A 21,433-nucleotide genomic window follows, 5' to 3' on the forward strand; every position below is an offset into this window, starting at 1 on the left:
AGCTCCTTCGCTGGCGGGGACACCTTCTCTCCCTCGTTTATTTCTGCCTCAAGAGCTTTGTCAACAGCAGATGCCTCTGGTGGAGGTAATTCTCCTGGCGGATCATCTTCACTCTCCTTGTGGATATCAGAAAACAATGGTTGTGGAGAGGCCCTCCCTGTTGGAGGGGCCTCGCTCTCCTTATTAGCTTCATCAAATAATAATGATTTATTGACATCCCCCTCGTACTGTACATCAATGCCACCCACGGTGCCTAGAGTGTCTGATTCAAAAAATAAACACAAATGAGCTTAGGTACTTCATTGTCAAAAAAAACATAGCATCAGTTACATAACCTTAAAACTAACCAAGATACTTAACAATCAATCTCCAACCTTGGCAATAAATCCCTGACCTTAACATTAGATCCGTAAAGTTAACAATACATTCTTAACCTTAACAATAAATCCCTAACCTTAACATTAGATCCGTAAAGTAACAATACATTCTTAACCTTAACAATAAATCCATATACTTATCAATCAATCTTTAAACATAACACGTAAACGTAATTGCAAGCCACATCTAACCTGTACAAGTTTGTGGCTCCATCAATGAGCTGGACACCAATCCTGTAGGGCTCTTATCCTTGTATACAGAGAGGGTTCCGGATCGTGCTTCGCTTAGTTCCTCTCTCAGTCTTCTATTTTGAGCAGACAGCTTAGCCACCTTCACAGAAAGAGCACTTATCTTTACACGGTCTGCAGCAATCATACCCTTGAATTTATTCTCGTTCTCGCGACGTAATGCTTCGTTCATTGCTGCGATGCTCTTCCAGTAGATAACTTGCTGAGGCCATTCCATTTGCTCAACTGCATCATTTGGCTGCTCGGCGTCTTCATCAATATCCTATGGCATCACATATGCAATGGACAGGTAGAGTATTATTAAAAGGATTAATTGATTCAAAAACAAATGAAATCCACGATTGCTAAGTTCTTACAAGTGCATCAATTGGGATGTCGTCATCTTCTGCTCTCCTCTTCTTCTTGTGAAGAAGGTCTCTTGGGCCACGAGCCCTGTCGGCGTCTACTGCAGCCGGACCCTTAATCCTCCTCTTCTCTCTCTCTCTGTGTCCTCTTCTCTTTCTCTATCCCCTGCTCCTTCCCCCAAAAACCTCCCTCGATTCTTTAAAGTTGTCTGTGTTGCTGTGGAAGCTTTATCGTAGCTTTGCTTGCTTTCGCAACAACAGTGGCCAATCTCAAAGAACCAGCAACGTCCCCAAATCTCACCCAATTTGTCAGGGGAGGCCTCACCGTCCAACCAAGTGCTGGCTTCTTGATGCCGGTGAGTTCATAATACCACAACTGCACATTAGAGAAATAAAAACTTAACTTAATAAGTAACCCTAACAATAAAAACGTAACCTTAACAACCAAACCGTAATATTAACAACCAAACCGTAACCTTGACAACGAAACTGTAACATTAACAACTAAACCCTAACCTTCACAATCAGTAAAAAACATGATTACTTACACAAACTAGAGGGGTACACCCTTGCAGATATAATGTCGTCTTCTCTGGCTCAGGACCCTTCAGTGCCCTCTCTATCGCGTCAGATGTCTCACTGAATATATAGCTCCCCCAAGCAGTGTTATTGACCTGTTCGATGCTGTCGACGTACTTGAATAAATGCCTAGGAACGCCGAAAACACTGCTTGGACACCAAATCATGCTCAGCTGATAGAGGATCTGTAGCAGGACAAAGTCCTTCACATCTCGGCGATCAGAAGATAGTACCAGCTTCAAGAGCAGGTCCTCCACATTGCGTCTGGTGGGGCCTCCTTTGGGGGGAGCTATACTGCTGGAACCCCTCGCCTCGGGTTTGTCAAAAAACCTGGACCAAATCCTATTTTTCCTGTCCCGATTGTGGTCAACATGAAGCCCCTCATTGGAGAACCATGTATGCTCCATTACCCACTCAAGGTTGAATGAACATGCGATCTCTTCTCCATCATTCCTATCAGTGAAGACGAATTTTTTGCTCTTCTTGTCCCACTGACTCAAAATGTGCTCAAATGTGGGAAGATCGACACCAGGTGGGCCAAATTGGACGTAGTGTCTGAATACACTATCTTCGTAGGCCGCAAAATGCCTTGGCCCCATATGCGTCACCAAATTCCGCATGAAGTCGTGATAGGCACCGAAGCTGGCGGTGGGCCGCAACGTAATAGCTGGCTTTGCCCTTTTTCTACAAAACAAAAACACAAGACGAGAGCATTTTTGAGTATAATCAGTAAACATAACAACTATGTTGTAAACTTTACGGGTAAACCAACAACCTTAACAACAACCCCATAACCTTAACAACAAAAGCCTAACCTTAACAACCAAAGCCTAACCTCAACAACTAAACAACAACCTCAACAATAAAGGCATAAACCTTGCATGTTAACAGTAACCAACAACCTTAACAACAACCCCACAACCTTATCAACCAAAACCTAACCTTAACAACCAAAGCCTAACCTCAACAACCAAACACAACCTCAACAATAAAAGCATAGACCTTGCATGTTAACAGTAACCTCAACAGCTAACAGACACCGTAATTTTGGACCTTCCCACCAGACTAAGACCATTATCAATCAAACCATAACCTTAACAACATAAAACTTACGGTAAAAATTACCTTTTGGGTGTTGCCACGTGCTTCTCTTTTTCTCCTCTCTGTAGACCAAGGAGCGCTCTAGTGGCATCGTTGGACGCGCCGGTGGTGCCGGTGCTGCCCTCTAGACCTTCGCGGGGGCCTACACTTAAATTTTAAAGCGGGCTTCTGGGATGAGAATGGCTGGTTGCGATGTCCTCTAGAACATCAGCAATCGCAGCTCGAGATTCAGATTCAGTCCGCACTGCAGTTGTATGGGCTCTTTCTGAGATTTTGAACCGCTGGGCGTCATCGCTTTCGTTGTGGTCGACATTGAGGTTGGCTTTGGGGGTTGAATCGTCGCTCATTTTGATCCCTTTGCTTTGATTCGGTTTGCGTTGGGGTCGGTTGATTTAGTGCTAGGGTTTTGAATTCATTTTGATCCCTTTGCTTTGATTCGGTTTGCGTTGGGGTCGGTTGATTTAGTGCTAGGGTTTTGAATTGGGTTTCTGGAGTCGGTTTGCTTGCAGAAGAGAGAGATGACAGGGTACGGACGAGGAGGTAACTCATAACGGAGAATTTTAAACGTAAGGGTATTTTGGGCATTTCGAGCGGGGTTTAAACGGAGTTACGCCTAGGGATTCGTTTTGGGGGCTGGAAGAAAATCGGGGGCGGTTTTAGGGGTAAATGACCCGTTGAAAAAGTCTTGGGGGGGCAGAGCACGTTTTGGGTTGTTTTGGAGGCTGGAAGCAATTTTCCCAAATTTTAATAAAATGTGATGAGTTGTCACCATATTATTCGATGATGTGAGTAATTTTTAAAGATGATAGAAAATAAAGAAAAGTGGAGAAAAGTGAGTTAGATGAGTTGATTGATGTGACTCATTTCTTGTGTTTTGTTTATTTTTAAAAGTATGAAATGAGATGTAATGAGATGAGTTGTCACAATATTATTGGAGAAAAATGGAGAAAGTGAAGGAAAGTGGGTTTTGGAAAGTGAGGGAAAATGAAAAAGTAAAGGAAAGTGGGTTTTGAATTCTGGGGGAAACGAAACAAACAGCCCCTCAATGTATCAACTACATTGCTCTTCACTGGCATGGAATTGTTTCCTTACCTGATATTTGCTTTGCAAATTGCTTGTGGAAACAAATGCAGCAAATACCTAGCACCAGAGAACGCATCAATCATTAATGCCACAAATGAATTTAGCAAGTAATACTCCAAAACAATAAATAAGACATACATCCACTTCTGGAAATACGTCATACGCTACAACTGGGAATTAAATAACATAAAAATACATGTTATAGATTCAAAACAGATTCTGAACATTCTTATCTCGAGAAAATTTGGTAGTATAAGGAGGCCACAGCTGATTCAAACTACATTAAGATATATAAGAATGAATTAAGGATGAAAGTGATTAGAGAATTTCGTATTGATCTACTCGCACTTGATAGAATGGTAAATGTGCCTGACAAAGAGTAGGGATGCACGGAAACCAACAGTTCCAAGCATTAGGAAGAAGCCATAACAGATGCAGGTCATGTAACCGAAGAAGAATGAAGTCTGCATGAAACCTGACATGTCTGATCTCGCATGGTAGTAGTATAGACAATAAAAGAAGATGAATATACCGGTTGAGCCTCCACATAGAACAGATCTGCAGGTAAAGTATGATTATAGATTTAGTAGGCAGTTATCTGAAATGCATCTAATTGAGCTCAGTGTTTGCATATCTAATAATAATACTAATTAAGTGTGATTACGATGTCAAACTTCATATCTGGTCATTTCACTTCCCAGACCTGGACAAGCCTTTAAAATTGAGAATAATATGATATCTTGACGACAGCCTCTAGCCACCCTCACGAATGGGCTTATTCCAGCTAATGTAACCATTCACATGGTTATAATTTCCTACACCATATTCCTAACAAACAAATTTAGATTAATTAATCTCCTAAATTATAATATATACAGCACTTTATCTAAGAATATAAATTAAAAAAAGGGGGACATCAAGACTGATTGCTAGGTGCAAATATCTCTAAAAAGCATCTGGGCTTTACAGTCTTGTTCTCTCAACAAATCTTAGATTATGCTCCTGAGGACCTACCAGGAAAAAAATGGTTCGGCGATCAAACATAAGCATGTAATTAAGAAGTACCAATTCATGTTATGAACAACGAATCTTAGATACGCTCGAATGAGAAAAAGAAAAGAAGTAGATGGCTCATCAACAAATTAAGCAAGCAAACTAAAAGCTAGGTGCCTCTTACCAACACCCGTGGATGCTTCCCTACAAGCTCTTCCCTCTATGATCTCGTGACACATGAAACAAACAAAGAAGATATCCTAAGAGTATTCCTAGGTTTCACAGATGATGACAACATCCATAAACTGAAGATATAAGTGTCAGGCTTTCAGCCCACGACATTAATATACACCCTTTACCCTGAATCTGAACTTTAACCTACCAGCAGTTCTTGAGCAAGAAGACCCAAAGCAGACTGTCTTATTTTCCCAAGATTCTGGGGATCATCATTTCCATTTCAAATGGATTCAAGTTATTTCACTTTGTATAGAAGGTAACTCTAAATTGTCAAGCACCCACGACACTTTCATACACTGATGAGACTTACCAGTTAGTAACGACCTCTATTTCACTTGTAAGGGCTCGGCACACCAGAAATCCAGAGGAGGTACTCATCTACCCTCAGAAATATTTTGTCATACACCATCTAGATGTTATGTTTTGCCCTAATCAATTACATTAAATCATGAAACCACAGTCAAACAGTCATTTTGTGCCACAATGGACCAACATGATATAAACTAACTATGCATTATAGTTTGATATGGAAGATACATCCAAGAAGCACAATCAGTAAAAGCTGTGACAACAATGAGGCAGAAATACAGATGTATTCTGATAAAACAATATAAAATGCAGAGACTAAAAAATCCTGAGAGAAAACCCATGAAGATTAATTTAGAACTATGCCATAACAATAAAATCTTCCAGAAAACGACAAAAGCTATTTTGTAGATCATGCTTATTGCATTATTTCTAAGGGAAAAGGCAAAGACATAAAAATAGCATGCAGTATTAAGGCAGAAATGCTGATATATCAATATATCATATATTCAAATACAACCAAAAAATTTGCAGAGGCCAGAAAATGCTGAGAAAAACCAATGTAGATCAATACTAAAACTATGCCATAATATTAACATTTAAGCAAACAAAATAGCTACCTCGTAAATCACGCTTATTGCAATATAACTATGGGAAAAGGAAAACACACAAAAAAGGACAGAATCTTACCTCCACCACCATTCATGGTCCTCAACAGCAAGCTGGAAGTATGTCAATGCCACAGTGATGAATGCCGTGACAATGATCAGGATGATGAAAACAATGAAGAGGATGCTGTATATGGTGTAAATTTTGTGACCCCACACACTAGCAAATATATAGTACAGCTCAATGTAGATAGCACTAAAAGGAAGGAATCCTGCCATTGCCATCTGAGGAATAGTGCCTCTATACCATGGAAGTTGAGGGATTTCTCTCGGATACTTTGTGGTTCGGCACGGAGCTTGGAACTCGGTCTTGCCATTTTTACCAGCGACACCACCAAGTACAAGCAAAGGGGAAGTCACCAATGTCCAAATAAGAAGAATCACAACGATTGTACCAAAGGGTAAGGCTGCAGTTGCACTATATGCTATCGCGACAGTATTAAGGAAACAGAAAGTCAAGAAAAGTGGTCCACAGAATAAGCAGCCAGTCAATAACAAATTCCTCACCTACAAATCAAAAATCCAATAACTATCAGGAATCAATTGAGAAAAAAAGGCCATAAATTCTAAGGTAATCGCATACCCAGTTTTTCCCTTCTAGTTGCAAGTAGAAGGAAGTTGCAGTATAACCGGCGATGCCAGAGGTAAGAGCATATATAACAACCAAAGCTGTGAAAAGAGCTCCCCTATTGTATGGATAGAACACTCCAACAAGTGCGAGGAGAAAGATGAATATTGTGCTGGTGATAAACAACAAAGTGTTAGATATTGCAAAAAGAAATCGGAAGGATTAAGAGTAAAGTACCATATAGAATTCTTACAGAGCTAAGAGCTGAGTTCCTGAACCAAGAACAGCAGCAAACAAAGAGTTGTGCTTGGGGAACCGGAAGACGTCCCCATGAATATATTTCCATCCAGTTTCCTCTTGGTCCTCAAGAGCCTCGTCATCATGCGAGTACCTTTCAGGAATCAATTAAATTATCTCAGCAGAGGGAAGAAACAAAGACCTATGAAAAGAATATAAGAACAATGGACGTGTATGTCTTACTTAATGAAGTCATTCTTGAGCACACGCATGAGGATTGTAGCAAGAAACCCAGTTAGAAGAAGAACAGTCACGCATGAATTAATTATAGAGAACCAATGAATTTCAAGATGTTGTGGCATAGAAGATGATTTCGAGTACTTTTCCATTCTTTTATCAAATGGGATATCGGTCTTCTTCCAAGTAACAGAATATGAGAACTCCATATCCACTTCCTTATCATCCGTGATATCAACAGACAAATTCGGGTCAGTTTGGACATTGATTTCAATGACACGGTCATTATTGTAGAGAATGTCAAAGTGAATGTGTTTAAAGAGCAAGTATTTGTATTCGCTTGGTTCAAGCTTGTCTTTCTCAACTTTCCCCATGAATCCCCAAAAGGGCAAGTCATCATAGTACATCTGAAAGTAGTAGTCCTTTGACACTGCATCCCTAAGCTTTGCAACATCTTGTTTGGACAAAGTCTTCTTGCAAACTGTCTTAGATTGCTTGTCCTCACGAAAGTTCAACTCGTATGGGGCATCCACTAGACGATCGCCATTTAGAACTTCACCAAGAGCCTCTTTCTTCTCATGCACATGCTCTGCAGTTAGTGCCAATTGAATATAGTGACTTTTTAAATGCCAAATAAAATAGTTTATCTTACATGGAACAACTAAGAGCAGTTAGCAAACCTGGTGTACAAAATGGCAAGTCATAGAACCGATATGTTTCACTGCAAGAAAACAATAATCCAATGTCAAATGCCGGAGATGACACATCGGTAAAATGAAATTTGGTAATAGCAATCTCGCTAGACCAGGAAGTATTGTGTACTACAGGCTTTACTTCTTCACCACTATGCCACCTAGTTAGCAACTTCATTGTGCTATAGTTCATGGTTTTTGTACTGAAGAATCCTAGAAGCAAGCTTTTTACACACAAAGATAAATATCTATATCTGAAGGGAAAACTTTCAGTCAACTCAATCCATCGGTCAGCTGGTGGTCCGAGGAAGAACCTTGTAATAAGTACATCCTGAAATCCTCCTATTTTGTACTGATCCTAGAGTAGACGACCCTTGAATCACTAGATGTCCACTGAATAGGTCCTCTAGATACTTCTCATCTCTAAAGACCTCCAAAATACAAACCTAATATATATTGCACAAAATATAGCTAGGACAAAGCATTTTCTATCATATTTTTCACGCCTATTGAACAGTTAACAACTTTGGACTAGCGAAAAACTTAAACCTTTGCAAGTTAATGTACTTCATATAGAGGACAGAATATGAATGTGTACTGCTAGTCATCTCGATTTGCTTTCGTTCGTATCAGATGTGAATATGGAATCAAGGATCTAGGAGATAAACATATATCACATGAAAAACAGAGACCTTCACTCACATCAGAATCTATAGATCAACGGCCGCGAGATTAAATACACTACGAGTCATATATAGAATATGAAATCCATCAACTTAGAAAGAAAATAATACTCTTTGATATTGCAAAAGCTTCAAATTCTCCTATTCAACCTCCAATAACAAAAGGAGTCAGGTGGATAAATGGAGAATGCTGATACCCTAAGAGACAGCAGTTCTAGAATTTCGATATAAACTATAGCCAGAGCTTAATAAATTTATCAAACACAAACAGATCCACATCAAAATCAAAATACCTCATATTAGAAAACAAGATTTCCACAAACTTTACCTTGGATTGTGAAAAGGCCCAACTTTGTTGGCATACAAAGGAACATGATCCCCCTCCTTAAACTTGTGATTATCTCCTTCAACTCCTAACCCTAGCCCAATCAACACAACAAACAGAACAAATCCCCCGATCTTCCCCATCTCGACAAATCTAGGGTTCTCCTTCCAAATTGAAATCCACAGATCTAAGAACGAAAGCTCATCAAAAATGAGATTTTTTTTCACAAAGAAGGCAACTTTTTGGTGACCCTGAGCTTATAAGCAACGAGCTGGAAGGGGTCTGCGATTTATTGGAAAATGTGAAGGGCTACTAAAGAAAGATTTGATCTTGAGGTCGGTGTTAAATTTTATCTTGATAGGTTTTCTTTAGATCTGAGTAAGGGGGGTAGAAGAAGGGTAAGATTTGTAATTATTAAGAAGGAGAGGTGTCGTGGGGCTCCTTTAATTACGTTTTAAGTTTTAAATTTGGGGACCCTTCAGCATGGCACTCAGCAGTCACCCGGCCATGGGACGTGGGATCCACAAAACTAATGACAGTGTCGGTGTTGCTCGACAACTGAAGTGGGGTCCAGCTTTTTAAATGATAAGTTAAATAGCTTGTGAGAAATGGATGGGTGACCCAAAATTTCAATTTTATGCTGTTCTTAATTATAAAGAAAGCAAAGGTCGTATTAATTTTGTCCCAACAAATTACAATGTCGAAAGAAAATGAAGTATTAAAGTCAGTGTTTAGGAGAAATTTGCTGGAGTTAGGCTATATATATATATATAACATTAATGATACAAGTCTTTATCTTAAAATTGAGTGAACTTTACATGCCATCTTACCATAGAGCTATATATATTAATCTTTTTTACCATTCACATTTATCAAGACCAGCATAAGTTTCCCTCTTTCATAGTTTGGATGCAGAAAAGAGGGTTGCATTAAATAGTCCATATGCATGCAACATTTGATTCTACAAAAAATGAATATAAAACTTGAGAGTTTAGATATCTACAAAATCGGTCATAAATCAGCATATACAACTTGAGAGCTGCATATATAACAGGGAAAACCTACTAAAAATATAAATAGAGATGAATTCCACCAATGAGAATTGAGAAATCTGTCATTTTCAGACAAAGGACTACGCAGATGAGAAGCAAATTCAGAATTTCATACAGAGTACCATAACAATTGTTAGGCTGAAATGCAAAAAGAAAAAAAAACAATTGAACTTCATGCAAAGTACAATAAGAATTTGTTAGGCTGAAAAGCACAACAAAAAAAGTCACCAATGAAAGGATCATCAACCTAATGTTAGGCAATCTTCGACTAAGGCAAGATTATCAAACGGAATTCTTACAAAATGCTCAACAAGTTTAAATGTGCAATCTACCCATCTTCTTCCAACAACTTGCTGTAAAATAACAATTTATACATAAAATTTGGCTCAGCAAAAGCCCTATTCTTGAATATAAAGGTGCAAACACTGGAAGTTTTCTGCCTAGCTCAATTCAGTACTCATTCTACCATGGCATCTACTGAAGCAGCACCCTTCGGCTTGTTTGCAGATTTCTTTTTGCTCTTACCTACAAAAAAGAAAATACGGGGATGAACATTAAAAAGATGCAATACGCAGTTCCAGTTCGTAATCTGTCATAAGAATTATAAGCCTGCTATAGTGCTATGATTCCAAATGAAAATAGAACGTCAAGATATTACACTTGGAAAAAGACAGTACGATAATTAACTCAATATGTTAAGCAATCTTTCTGTAACTGTGTAAGTTATAAGGAAAAACATTCAAGAAAGTTCTTTTGTTTACTGGTGGTGTAGATTTCTATTAAGTAAAGCATTGAAGGTTGCAAATGAGAATAGTCAATGCGCTCATGAAGCATAAGGTTTAGCACGACATCTAAATGAACAAGACAAAGGTTACACAGGTCAATCCTGGATCATGATCATAACACAAGAGTCCCCTAAATGGAAGCATTATCAATTCAAAGGACACAACTGCAGAAAATGTTGAAATAGTAGCAGCGAGTGCAAGTTTGAAATTAGAAAGATGCTAAAAGGCACAAATTATATGTTCTCCCTTCAGATATTGTTGAAAACCTTTACTACTATGGCCTTTCAAATCTGGACATTCAGTTCAGTGTAAAGCCTGTTATGCAACCTATACTGCATTAATTAAGGTTTATAGAAATTTACTTCTTCTAGAGAGTATTTCGCTTGAGTTATCCACATATCTTTCCATTGCCAATACCATCAAAACACACACACACACACACACACACACACATATATATATAGAATGAAAGGAGCGAGCATTACCCTGCTCCTGGATGAATATCATAATTAATAGTGATATCAGTATTGGTATGTGTAAAATAAGAGTAAAGCTCTCGTAAACTTAAGTGGACTGAGAACTATATCCACCAACAATTTTTTATCCGTTGGAGTCGTGTTGGTGTGTGATACAAATTAAGATTATCTTTGAGATGTGTACCTAGATGTGTATCACAAAACAGCATGAACCTCAAAACAAAATCAAGAGATAAAAAAGTTGGTGGATAGAACCCTCAGCCCACTTATTTATTCTAGCTTTTTCCTATAAAATATTGTATCTCGAAGTTACCAGCAATGCATTGGATACATCATAAATATATGCTCCTGATTTAAATTTTTAGATCGGTGAAACATGTATCAGAATATATCAGCCGAAGTTAGATGTTAAAGTATCTGTTAGGTATGAGAGTGAAGAACAATGTCTCCAAACACTTCAACATAAAAAAAAAACTAAGTAGAAGCTACAATGACATGTTCTTCGATCCAAACAGAAAGTACACTTACCTTTTCCCTTCAACTTTTTGATTCTGAGCCTTGAAGTCCCCTTTACATTGAACTTGATATGAGCCTTTTGATTATTGTCTTGAGCAGATCCTAATTGCCAGAAAGATAACAGTCAGAAACTAGCCTATCATATTATAGAAGCTTGAAACTATGTACTGTTTACTTTAATTTGATTAACATTTTATATTTTTATGGAAAAAACCAAATATATAAAATTGCATTTGAATTATGCCTGAGAAAAAATTTGATCAAGGAGAGAGTTTCCATCGACTTGAAATGATGGGGAGAGCTATTCAAATTAATGGTTAGAAAGCTATTCAAATATTAAAAAGTTATCAAATTAATGGCTAAATTTACTGGCTATCAATTAATGTCATCAAAGATATTTAAGGTTGCACAGTAGTCAAAATACTTATTTGCATGAATTATAAACAGAAATAAAGAAGAGAGGACCAGAACCTCAAGATCAGATAACCAAAGCAAACTATTGAATTAAGACTTGGAAAGGGAGGAAAATGCAACTCTGAGCATCTTTACCAATTGTGAAATAGACTATTCTCCCAGAGGAAGAGCCTTAGTACGCTCTTTTAGACTTGGAACTGCTATAATCTAATCATATTACGCAGACATGGGACATCGATACAATCATAGACACATGCAATTATAAGGATAATCACATATGCAGCTACCATAAACAAAATATACAATTGCCTGGAAACATAAATAAAACAAAGCATGGAGATGCACGTGTGCATATACTTATGTGTCCCAAATGCCTCTATGTGAAGTATATACATGCTTTCACTCAACTTCCTACAATATGAGAGAATAGCATCTCAATGTCATTCCAACTAGAAGCTTGACTATAATTAGTTGCATATGATTATCACTAACGTTTAGCACATATGCTCGACTTCATAGCAGGAATTACGATACGGTTTGATTTACATACTCCCATAGTAACTCATTAGGTAGTATGTTGTATAAATTATGAATTTTCCTTCTAAATATTCCTGTAGAAATCAATGTTCCAAGATGAAAAAAAATTATAGAAAAATGAGTAGAGTCGTATCAAGAATGTCTTACGGGTATCAAAAAGAATCCGAACTAAAACTACATTACAGACTTGTGGGGCGAGTTTGAGAAACATATATCACATAACATGCACAAAATCGAAGAACTTTGAACTGCCACACCAGATAATGGTGATTCAGAACTTTGAATATAACTGAATCCTAAACTATGGCCCAGAAGTATGTTTTCTCTATGCTATCATTTTTCGTTAAACAGCTTGAAACCGGAAAGTAAGCCAAAAAATTAATAGCAAGCATAATTTTTTTTAGGGTTCTTTAAAATACGTCTATTGCACATTCAGCAATGAAGATCAATTTTAAACGGGAAGGAAAAATTCAAAAAATAAAAATAAAAATAACTAAATCTACCCTCACCGTCTGCAACTGCCATCTCTACATCTTGCATCGTAACCAAACCCTTCTCTATCGCCTCCTTCTGCTCCTGGTCACCATAAAGAAATCCAAAAAAAAATCAATCTTTCCAATATACATTGCAACTAACCCTAAATTTATAAGTTTTCAACATGATCTCGCATACCCTTTTCAATTTCTTGAGGAGCTTTCGCTTGCGCTTCCCAGAGATGGAGACGGGCGGGGCCCTCTGCTTGAGCTTTCCCGTGCGAGGATCGCCATGGATCGCTCGCTTCTCCTGCTGGATTGCTGCCCTTTTCCTCTTCTGGATCTCGTTGAATGCGGCCATGGCGATTGCTAGCCAAAACCCTAACCCTAGTTCTCGAAAAGGGGATGGGTACTTAAAAGAGGGGATAAAAGTCCTAGATTGGCGCGTTCCTCCGTGTTAGTGGTCTCGCCGAGCACGTGCTCGCTTGCACGTGACCTAAATCCCATAACCTTTATTAAAAAAACAATAAACAATAATAAAACAATAAAACAAAAAAAAATGGTGTGGTAATTTTTAGAGGAAAATTATTACTAAATTCTTATATGGATATGCTTGTAGAGCCTGACTTAAAAGTTCAAGAGAACAAATTAGATTAAAATCATTATTTTGAAATTAATTTCTTCTAAATCCTAGTAGATATGAAAGCATTGGTTTTATTTTATGTTTTTCATGACTCTAGGTTTATAATTAAATTTTCAAAAAGCAGAGTTTCTTGATGCATATATGTGTAATGGCAGTTTTGTTGACTTTGATCTAATTATCTTTCCTTCAAAGAATTAATCACAAAAAGAGTAAACTTTCACATTACTGCTGAAGAGTAAGTGCAATGTATTTGTGATTCACTGAGAACAAACTTTTGAAGATTAGAATAACAATGTGCAAAGCAGCCTAAAACTAAACTTTTGAGAATTATAGTTACATGCAAACAACAGTATCATGTATAACTGCTTTCAATCACCACTGATAAGCATACAAAGTCAATTCCACAATTTCCTCGTTAAAACAAAAGTGCGAGAATAACATCCCTTTTTTTATGAACTGAACTTGACAGATACAGAACACTGGTTCCAGAGGAACATCAAATCAAATCGCACTTATAAAAGAGACAACAGTAAATGATTATGTTGAGAACAAAGCTCTTCGATGGGTCATCAACATTATCCAACAACAACGATGAACCTACGAGGTTTTAGCGGGTTGCCATGGCTGGTAGCGAGTCCAGTCCCTCTGCCCGGGGTTCAGAGTGTGACCCTTTGAGTGGTAGATGTACTGCTCACCTTCTCCAGAGAAGTTCTGCTTGTGCTCCAGTCCATACCTCTGCGGTTTCAGCATCAGAAGCTACAAAGAAAAACATGCAACACTGAGGATTCTGAGGGAAAGCGGGAGAATCTGATGGCTTTAACAGTGTTATTTGATCCTAATTAAACCATATACCAAGACAGTAACAATCAAAATCACACGATTTTTAGTTTTTTGCTTGTTAGTGCCTTGGATCTTCAGAGGGTTTTGATGGGTAGGAGCGAGAGTGGTTAGTGTGGAAGTCGTGCATTTAAGCGTTTGTTTCTAGTAAAAAGAGCCATGAAAAAAACAGGAGAACGACTTTCAATCTGTAAAACAGGGAAGGCTTCATTCTCAAAAATGTCTTCCACTCCAAATGTTGAGGCTAAGAAATATAAAACAATCAAATAATCAATGTAAAAATGATGATATTCATATAATGGAAGTTGCATAAACTATATTTTAGTATTAAATCCACATTATTTGTCCTTGCAATTTTCTACTTCATTTTACACGCAAATTAACGAGTGTTTTACACTCTCCTGTTTACTAGTATAATGACACATGCCATTAGAAAGTGACTCTCATACTTTCACCCTAAACAGCCCCTGAATGCCCCATGAAAGTTCACTTCAAATATTTTTGTCAAGCAGATGGATCAGCGGAGAGCATTTGAGACTTATTCCCCTGAACAATTTACTACTTGTCTTCTTTCTTCTCTTGGGAGAGTTGGATCTTTGAATGAGCAAAAGATGATGATATTACTGATCTAAAATGCAATTGAATGAAGTTTAAGTCAGTAATAATGTTGCCATCTTGGGCATAACCCTTTTAACCTCCCACAAAGAATTAACAAACATTTTTTAGGCATACAACCAAATCCAGGGACAGGTGTTGAGTTGAGATTTGTCAGACAGAAATTTGAAGCTTCCAACAAAAGTTATTCGCAAAAACCATTAGTTAGCAAAGAATGATTCTAAATTCCAATCAACTGATGAATGAAACCCAACTTGACTGACAACATTTGGAATTTATACATACCAATAGTAGGGGAAGGGGGATTTCAAATTTTAATTTAATTTATATGGAGATAGATATACCTCATCGCCAGTGTGGTCGGTGACGAAGTGCAACCAACCATGCCACTCAGCAGGCACTTGGGAAGCATTATAGCGTCCCTTATCTGCATACTCTACCCACCTGTGTCGTCCTGCAAAGATATTCACAAGAAGACCCAGTTACCTTCGCCTCTTGATCACTAGAAACTAGATCAACTATCTCAACCTTCAGATACTAAAATGTGTGAATGCTTGTTTTCACAAGAAGGAAATCCTCAAACTCAACAAAAAAAATTCAAGCTAATCAAGCTTGCTATAGTGCATGTGAAACTGCTGAAAGCTTCCACTTTAAAGATTAAAGTAAACCCCAACGAAAACTACAACAGATATCCTCTTGACCAATTAAAATATCATTATTAAAACTCACTCACCAGCTGTACATACAGAAACGCGTTTGAAGTTTAGCAATTCAGATAAACTTTATTTAAAAAGAAACTAGTGGGGTATGAGATCTTTTGTTGGCTTGGTCAAACACATATATCATATAAACATTTCTTTTTCTTTTAAAAAGTTGTGTTGAGGATATGTTATGAGTTGAACATAAGATATGACAAAGCTAGAATCTCGATGAACTTTTCACATCAGCAATATTGACATTCCACTGAAAATAATAATAGAAAGAGACGGCTAACCATATTGAGTGTTTTCCAGTTTCTCATAGTACTTGTTTCCAAATTTATCAACTCCAACAAGGGTTGCGCCAATATTGTGGATTTTTGTTTGCCTGAAATATCAAATTGAACAGCACATCATAATTAACACCATCTCATTAAGACTGAAGTCAGTGTTGCATAATTTGAAAGGTTCCAAAATAAATCAGAAGAAAGATTAAAGTCCGTTTGATTTAGTCTAGCAAGAGAAAGAACAGATGAGCATTTTTTTTTTAATAATGAACAGAAGAGCACTTAAAAGATGAATCTCAGGAAAAGATAAGCACGAATCTCATCAATACACAATGCTACAGAACCGTGGTCTGGGAAAAGTAAAGTTTGCAGTTGTAGTATTTAATACCTGTCAAAAACCTTAAATTTGTAGATAGGGCAGTCCATTTGGGCCTGAGGCCCGGGCCCGGCCCAGTGTCCAGACTGGACCCGGCTGGGCCCAAGGGCAGCTCAGATTCCCGGGTCAAACAGGGCTCTAGGCTCTGGTCACCTCGTGGAGGCCCGTACCCGGCCTGGCCAGGAAGATGGCAAAGCCGGATAGCCCGGGTCCGGGTCTGGCCCGGTCCCAGGGCCAGAACCGGCAGAAGAATTTGAACTGGATCGTCGCTCGTTGTCCATGTACCGTGGACCGGACTGCCCGGCCGACCGAACCAGACCCAATCCAAACAGTCACGCCAGGCCTGGGTTGGCCCGGACCCGGCCCTGACCGATCTGACCAAAATAGCCTATAACTGCTTTTTTGGTCTTTTGACCAAAATATTCCTAAAAACAGTCAAAACGATCAAAATTTGAGAGTATTTTTATCATTTGGCTAGGAGCTGTCTAATACTTTCATTTATTTTTCTCATCCAAACTCATCTACTTCTCTCCACTACTCTCTTATACTCTCTAATACTCTTTTATTCTCTCTTTCACTCTCTAATTCTCCAATCAAATAGCTTCCTCCAATTATGAAGGGCAAGTTCCAACTCCCGATATTCCAATATTGAAATGAGTCTTACTCATACTCCTACTACACCTATAGTTATTCCTCCTACCGATATTGAAGGTCGAGATCTAATGTGTGGAATTTTTTCGAGAAGATAGAAGTCACCAATGATTAACATGGTAAATTTCTCACACAAAAGACTAAATGTACATTTTATGGCCATATTTTTCAAGCTCATCATAAAAGTGGCACTAACCACCTCAAACGCCATTTAGAAAAGCATAATAGAGCTCAGCGACAATGCCTCAATCCGTCAGTCTTTACTCTCCCAATCATCCTCCGGTAGCCTCGGTTCTTGAAACTATGACGCAATTAAATCCAGAAAATGCGTCATCAGGTTTATTGTTCTTAAAAGGGATATTTTTAAAAGACCTTTTTTGCTAAATAATTAGCAAAATCGACCATTTTGCTAATTATTTAACAAAATCGACATTTTTTGATCAATAAGGCCCAAAAGAGGTCGATTTTAAAAAACAGGCTGATCGAAACATACGAGATTAGTAGTCCCGTATCGTCTAAAATCATAACCAAAACATACGGGACTACTAGTGTCGTATGTTTCTGCTTTACAAATCACAACCAGAACATCGGCTGCCTGAACTGAAAACGAAGGCCCAAAAGAGATCATTCACGCGGTCCGAGAGCTCGTAGGGCTGATAAAAAGAGTAGTCAGCCAGTCTCCTAGTCCAAGGATGCTCCTTTGGCCGCAACACGACCCTTGTGAGGAAAAGAGAAGAGGAAGCGATCATGTACGAAGGGTACTGGAGCATGGTACCCAAGAAGAGAGCTCCGCGATGAAATCGGCGAGGAACTCGAGCTGAGGCGGCCCGCGAGCGACGTTGACGAGGCCGCTCAAGAAGCACTTGGGCGTGGGAGCAGTCAGTTCGAAATTGAGGAGGCTCAGGACCTGGGATTCCATCTGAAGAGCCTCCTCCTTGTGTAATCCTCCTCCTTAGTGTAATTCTCCTCCATTAGAAGGAGGAGCTTTTGAACCCGAGTGTGCCTCTCTTCGTGCTTGGATGCGATGAGCAAGCAAACGGAGGCGAGAAGCTAGAGCCAGTGGCAGTTGAGGTCCCCGCACTAATTGACGGTGAGATACAGCATCTCTGGTGAGTCGACGCGGAGCTCCTCCAAGAGATGAGCGACCCAGTCGACGGTGGAAGCCCTCGTATCAGTGGTGATGTCGTTCTAAACCCACATATTTTAAAAAACGGTCTGCCCCGGGACTACTAGTCCCGTATGTTTTGGTTGTGGTTTTAGAACATACGGGACTATTAGTCTCGTATGTTTCAATCAGCCTGTTTTTTAAAACCAATTTTTTTAGGCCAAAAAAAGGTCGATTTTGCTAAATAATTAGCAAATTGATCGGTTTTGCTAATTATTTAGCAAAAAAGGTCTTTTTTAAAAAATCTCTTCTTAAAAACCTTCCTTTTAAATTAGAAGATGGTAAATTTGAGGATATGATTAAAGATGGTTTTTATCCCTCATTTAAAAAAAATTCTCGTCAATCTTGTCAACGTGATATTTTAAAATATTATCACGAGGAACAAATAAAAATAATTTTTTATTTTTAAAATTTAAACTATAAATTTTCTCTAATTTCTGATATTTGAACATCTAGAGTACAAACTGATTATTTATGTATCACAGCATACTAGATTGATGATAGTTGGCAAATATTTAAAAGAGTTATTTTTTATTGCATTTAAAGATTCACTAATTGGTGTTAAAATGGCAAATTTAATAATAGAACTTTCAAAATTAGAAATTTCTGAAAAAATATTCTCTTTCACTAGATAACGCAAGTAATAATAATGTAGTTATAGATTATATCAAATCATCTTTGCTATTGTCATATCATGGTGGTATTTTTCATATTAGATGTATGTGTCATATTTTAAATTTAATTTTTCAAAGTGCATTTAATGAAATTAAACCCATGATAGAAAAGGTAAGGGTTATAGTTTATGCTCATAATGCTTCTGAACAAAGACTTAAAACATGAAAACAATTCTGCAAAAAAAAAAAATTGAAACCTGTTAATTCCAAAAGATGTTGACCATAGGTGGATTTCACCTATGCAATGTCAAATGTAATAATAAAGTATAAAGAAATTATAAATGATTTTTTTATTTTCTATGCTTTTAGTTCTAGCTCTGATAGTATGCATGGAATAACTGATGAAGAATGTTTAGTTATATATAGTGTAAAAGAAATGTTATAACTTTTTATGATTCTATTATGTTATTATGTGGTTGTTATTATCCAACTATTATTCAAGATGTTTTACAAGTTTTAAATATTCAAAAAAATTACTACTTATCGTATTGATAATTATTTCGAAAATAAGATTTCTCAAATGGAAAGTAAATTTAATAAATATTTTAGGCTTATTCCTATTATTTTTGGTTTGGGGTTCTTATCAATCCATCTTTGAAAGATGTTGGCCTTCAAAATTTGTTAAATTTTTTGTATGAAAATATGATAATAGACATGATGATGGTCAGACTGTTACTGCCCTTCCTCATCATCACTATTAAATACTATTTTTAAAGATTATATGAGGAGTATGCAGGTAGATATAATGTAAGTACACATTAGCCTACAGCTTCTGTTTTTACGAGTTCAAACCGAGGCAAAGATAAGAGTTTTGATAGGTAATTAATGATAGTGAGGCTAACTGGTAGTTGTGGATCTGGATCATCATCAAAGAAAGTTTCTGAAATTGAACAATATTTATCCACACTTTTAGTTAATGCTCAAAATAATGATTTCGATATTTTACAATGGTGAAGAGTATATGAAACAGTTTCATATTCTATACTTTCCATCATGGCTAGTGACTTACTAACAGTGTAGGTTTCTACAGTAGCATCGAAATCCGCCTTGAGCATATCAGGACGTTCGATCGACCATAGAACATCGCTAGATCCGTCTACCGTACAAGCGGTAATGTGCCTACAAAATTGGTGAAGATCCGAGAAGAGAACTCAAGGAATCGATCGTATGGCTAATATTGAAGATGGACTTGATGAATTGATAATAGGAGATAGAGATAAAGAGTAGAAATTAGTCAAATTACTCATTAATTTGTAATTTTTATTTCTTAGCTGTAAATTTTTGATAATTTACTTTGAAAAAAATTACAAATAATAGTGATATACATAAGTAGGTACCAACCTAGTTGGGATGTATTCATCTATTGTGATGCGATAAATTTAAAAAAAAAACTATAATCTCGTTAGTGATTTAATAATAAAGAATTTATTTTTTATCATTTTAATCTCTATGATATTTGTATTTGTAAATTGTATAATTAAAAGTGATTAATAATATGATGATTTTTATCACAATTTTGCATATTTTATTTATAATTACTCTTAAAAATTCATTTTTTATAAAAAAACTAATTTTTAAGCAAAAGAAAATAAACTGGGCCGTCCCGGTGCCCAGCCCAAACCCGGTTTTTCGGGTCGGGTCGGGTCGGCCCGGTTGGACACCCCTATTTGTAGAGCACTTGCATGCATTGTTATAACTTTAGCTCTATAAAAGCAAACTTACCAAATAGGTGCTTCTTTATTGAATAAATTTCAGATTCTGCTACTTAAGTTAAAACAAAATACACACAGACGGAAATAATTTGTTGACATGATTATCCACGAAGCACGTTAAGCGACTAGCAAAGGTAACACAAAATAATAAATCAAAATAGCTCATAAGATTACATGATATACTTACAATAGATTCCCATCAGGAAGGCATTTCCTACAAAGAAAAAGAATGCAGTAAGTAAAAAAGAAATTATGGGTTACATTGGTGGGAAAGAACAAGAGCGAACAACATTTGGATTAACCAGAAGAAAAAAGCGATATAAAAATTCCATAATGAATCAACCAATACATATGTGCCAAGCCTTACCATTTATGAAATTTTGGTGTCAAGAGTCATTTGGATATCAGAAACGAACTGGTGAGCAACTAAAGCTTTTCTTATAGTATAAATTACAACTCTCATGCCTCACCAAACGTTAGCCTTAGCTGCACTTTTTGATTGTCTACAGTAAAGCTCAATGTCCAGTAAAAACCCTGATTGATTTTGGAGGGATATGGAAAAGTTCTCTGAAATCATCTATCTGTATCCTTGTGGATACAAAAAAGCTAGTCCAACATTTACCTACTTTGCAATTTTCCCCTGAGCTCTTTCTGCTATAAGGAAAGTTGAGGGTTGTTGTCCAGCCTATGGATTTAATCTTTCCCTGTCAGTACATACTTTGTGCAGTTTGCTTTGCTCCAGAAATCCTCACCATACTAACTCAAAACGTAGTAGCACATGGTTAACTTGCTATGCTACCCGGGTACTTCTGTGAGTTCTATCATGAAGCCATATCCGTACCA

General features: G+C 37.3%; 4 protein-coding genes across 4 annotated transcripts in view; all 4 read right to left on the reverse strand.

The window, feature by feature from the left end:
- Positions 1,170-2,279, reverse strand: LOC109848000. The gene is made up of 2 exons (XM_020417251.1): positions 1,519-2,279; positions 1,170-1,346 (listed from the first exon to the last, which is right to left on the reverse strand). The coding sequence occupies exons 1-2, from the start codon at positions 2,167-2,169 to the stop codon at positions 1,170-1,172; spliced, it is 828 nt and encodes a 275-aa protein (XP_020272840.1). The 5' UTR covers positions 2,170-2,279.
- Positions 3,845-9,064, reverse strand: LOC109848410 (transmembrane 9 superfamily member 2-like). Its single transcript, XM_020417882.1, has 7 exons — positions 8,683-9,064; positions 7,660-7,700; positions 6,986-7,568; positions 6,759-6,896; positions 6,521-6,677; positions 5,960-6,444; positions 3,845-4,291 (listed from the first exon to the last, which is right to left on the reverse strand). Exons 1-7 carry the CDS (start codon positions 8,820-8,822, stop codon positions 4,072-4,074), a joined length of 1,764 nt encoding a protein of 587 aa, XP_020273471.1. The 5' UTR covers positions 8,823-9,064; the 3' UTR covers positions 3,845-4,071.
- Positions 9,876-13,358, reverse strand: LOC109850354. The gene is made up of 4 exons (XM_020420371.1): positions 13,132-13,358; positions 12,969-13,035; positions 11,521-11,610; positions 9,876-10,256 (listed from the first exon to the last, which is right to left on the reverse strand). The coding sequence occupies exons 1-4, from the start codon at positions 13,291-13,293 to the stop codon at positions 10,189-10,191; spliced, it is 387 nt and encodes a 128-aa protein (XP_020275960.1). The 5' UTR covers positions 13,294-13,358; the 3' UTR covers positions 9,876-10,188.
- LOC109848001 (probable NADH dehydrogenase [ubiquinone] 1 alpha subcomplex subunit 12) overlaps positions 13,885-21,433 on the reverse strand; it is a 9,684-nt gene continuing 2,135 nt past the window's right edge. Inside the window, exons 2-5 of the mRNA XM_020417252.1 lie at positions 20,778-20,887; positions 16,022-16,113; positions 15,372-15,481; positions 13,885-14,331 (exon numbers count right to left, since the gene is read on the reverse strand). Coding sequence (XP_020272841.1) covers positions 14,173-14,331; positions 15,372-15,481; positions 16,022-16,113; positions 20,778-20,887 — 471 coding nt within the window. The 3' untranslated portion in view covers positions 13,885-14,172. The remainder of the gene's footprint in view (positions 14,332-15,371; positions 15,482-16,021; positions 16,114-20,777; positions 20,888-21,433) is intronic.

This window comes from Asparagus officinalis, chromosome 7 (assembly GCF_001876935.1).
Source record: "Asparagus officinalis chromosome 7, Aspof.V1, whole genome shotgun sequence".
Taxonomy (NCBI): Eukaryota; Viridiplantae; Streptophyta; class Magnoliopsida; order Asparagales; family Asparagaceae; genus Asparagus; species Asparagus officinalis.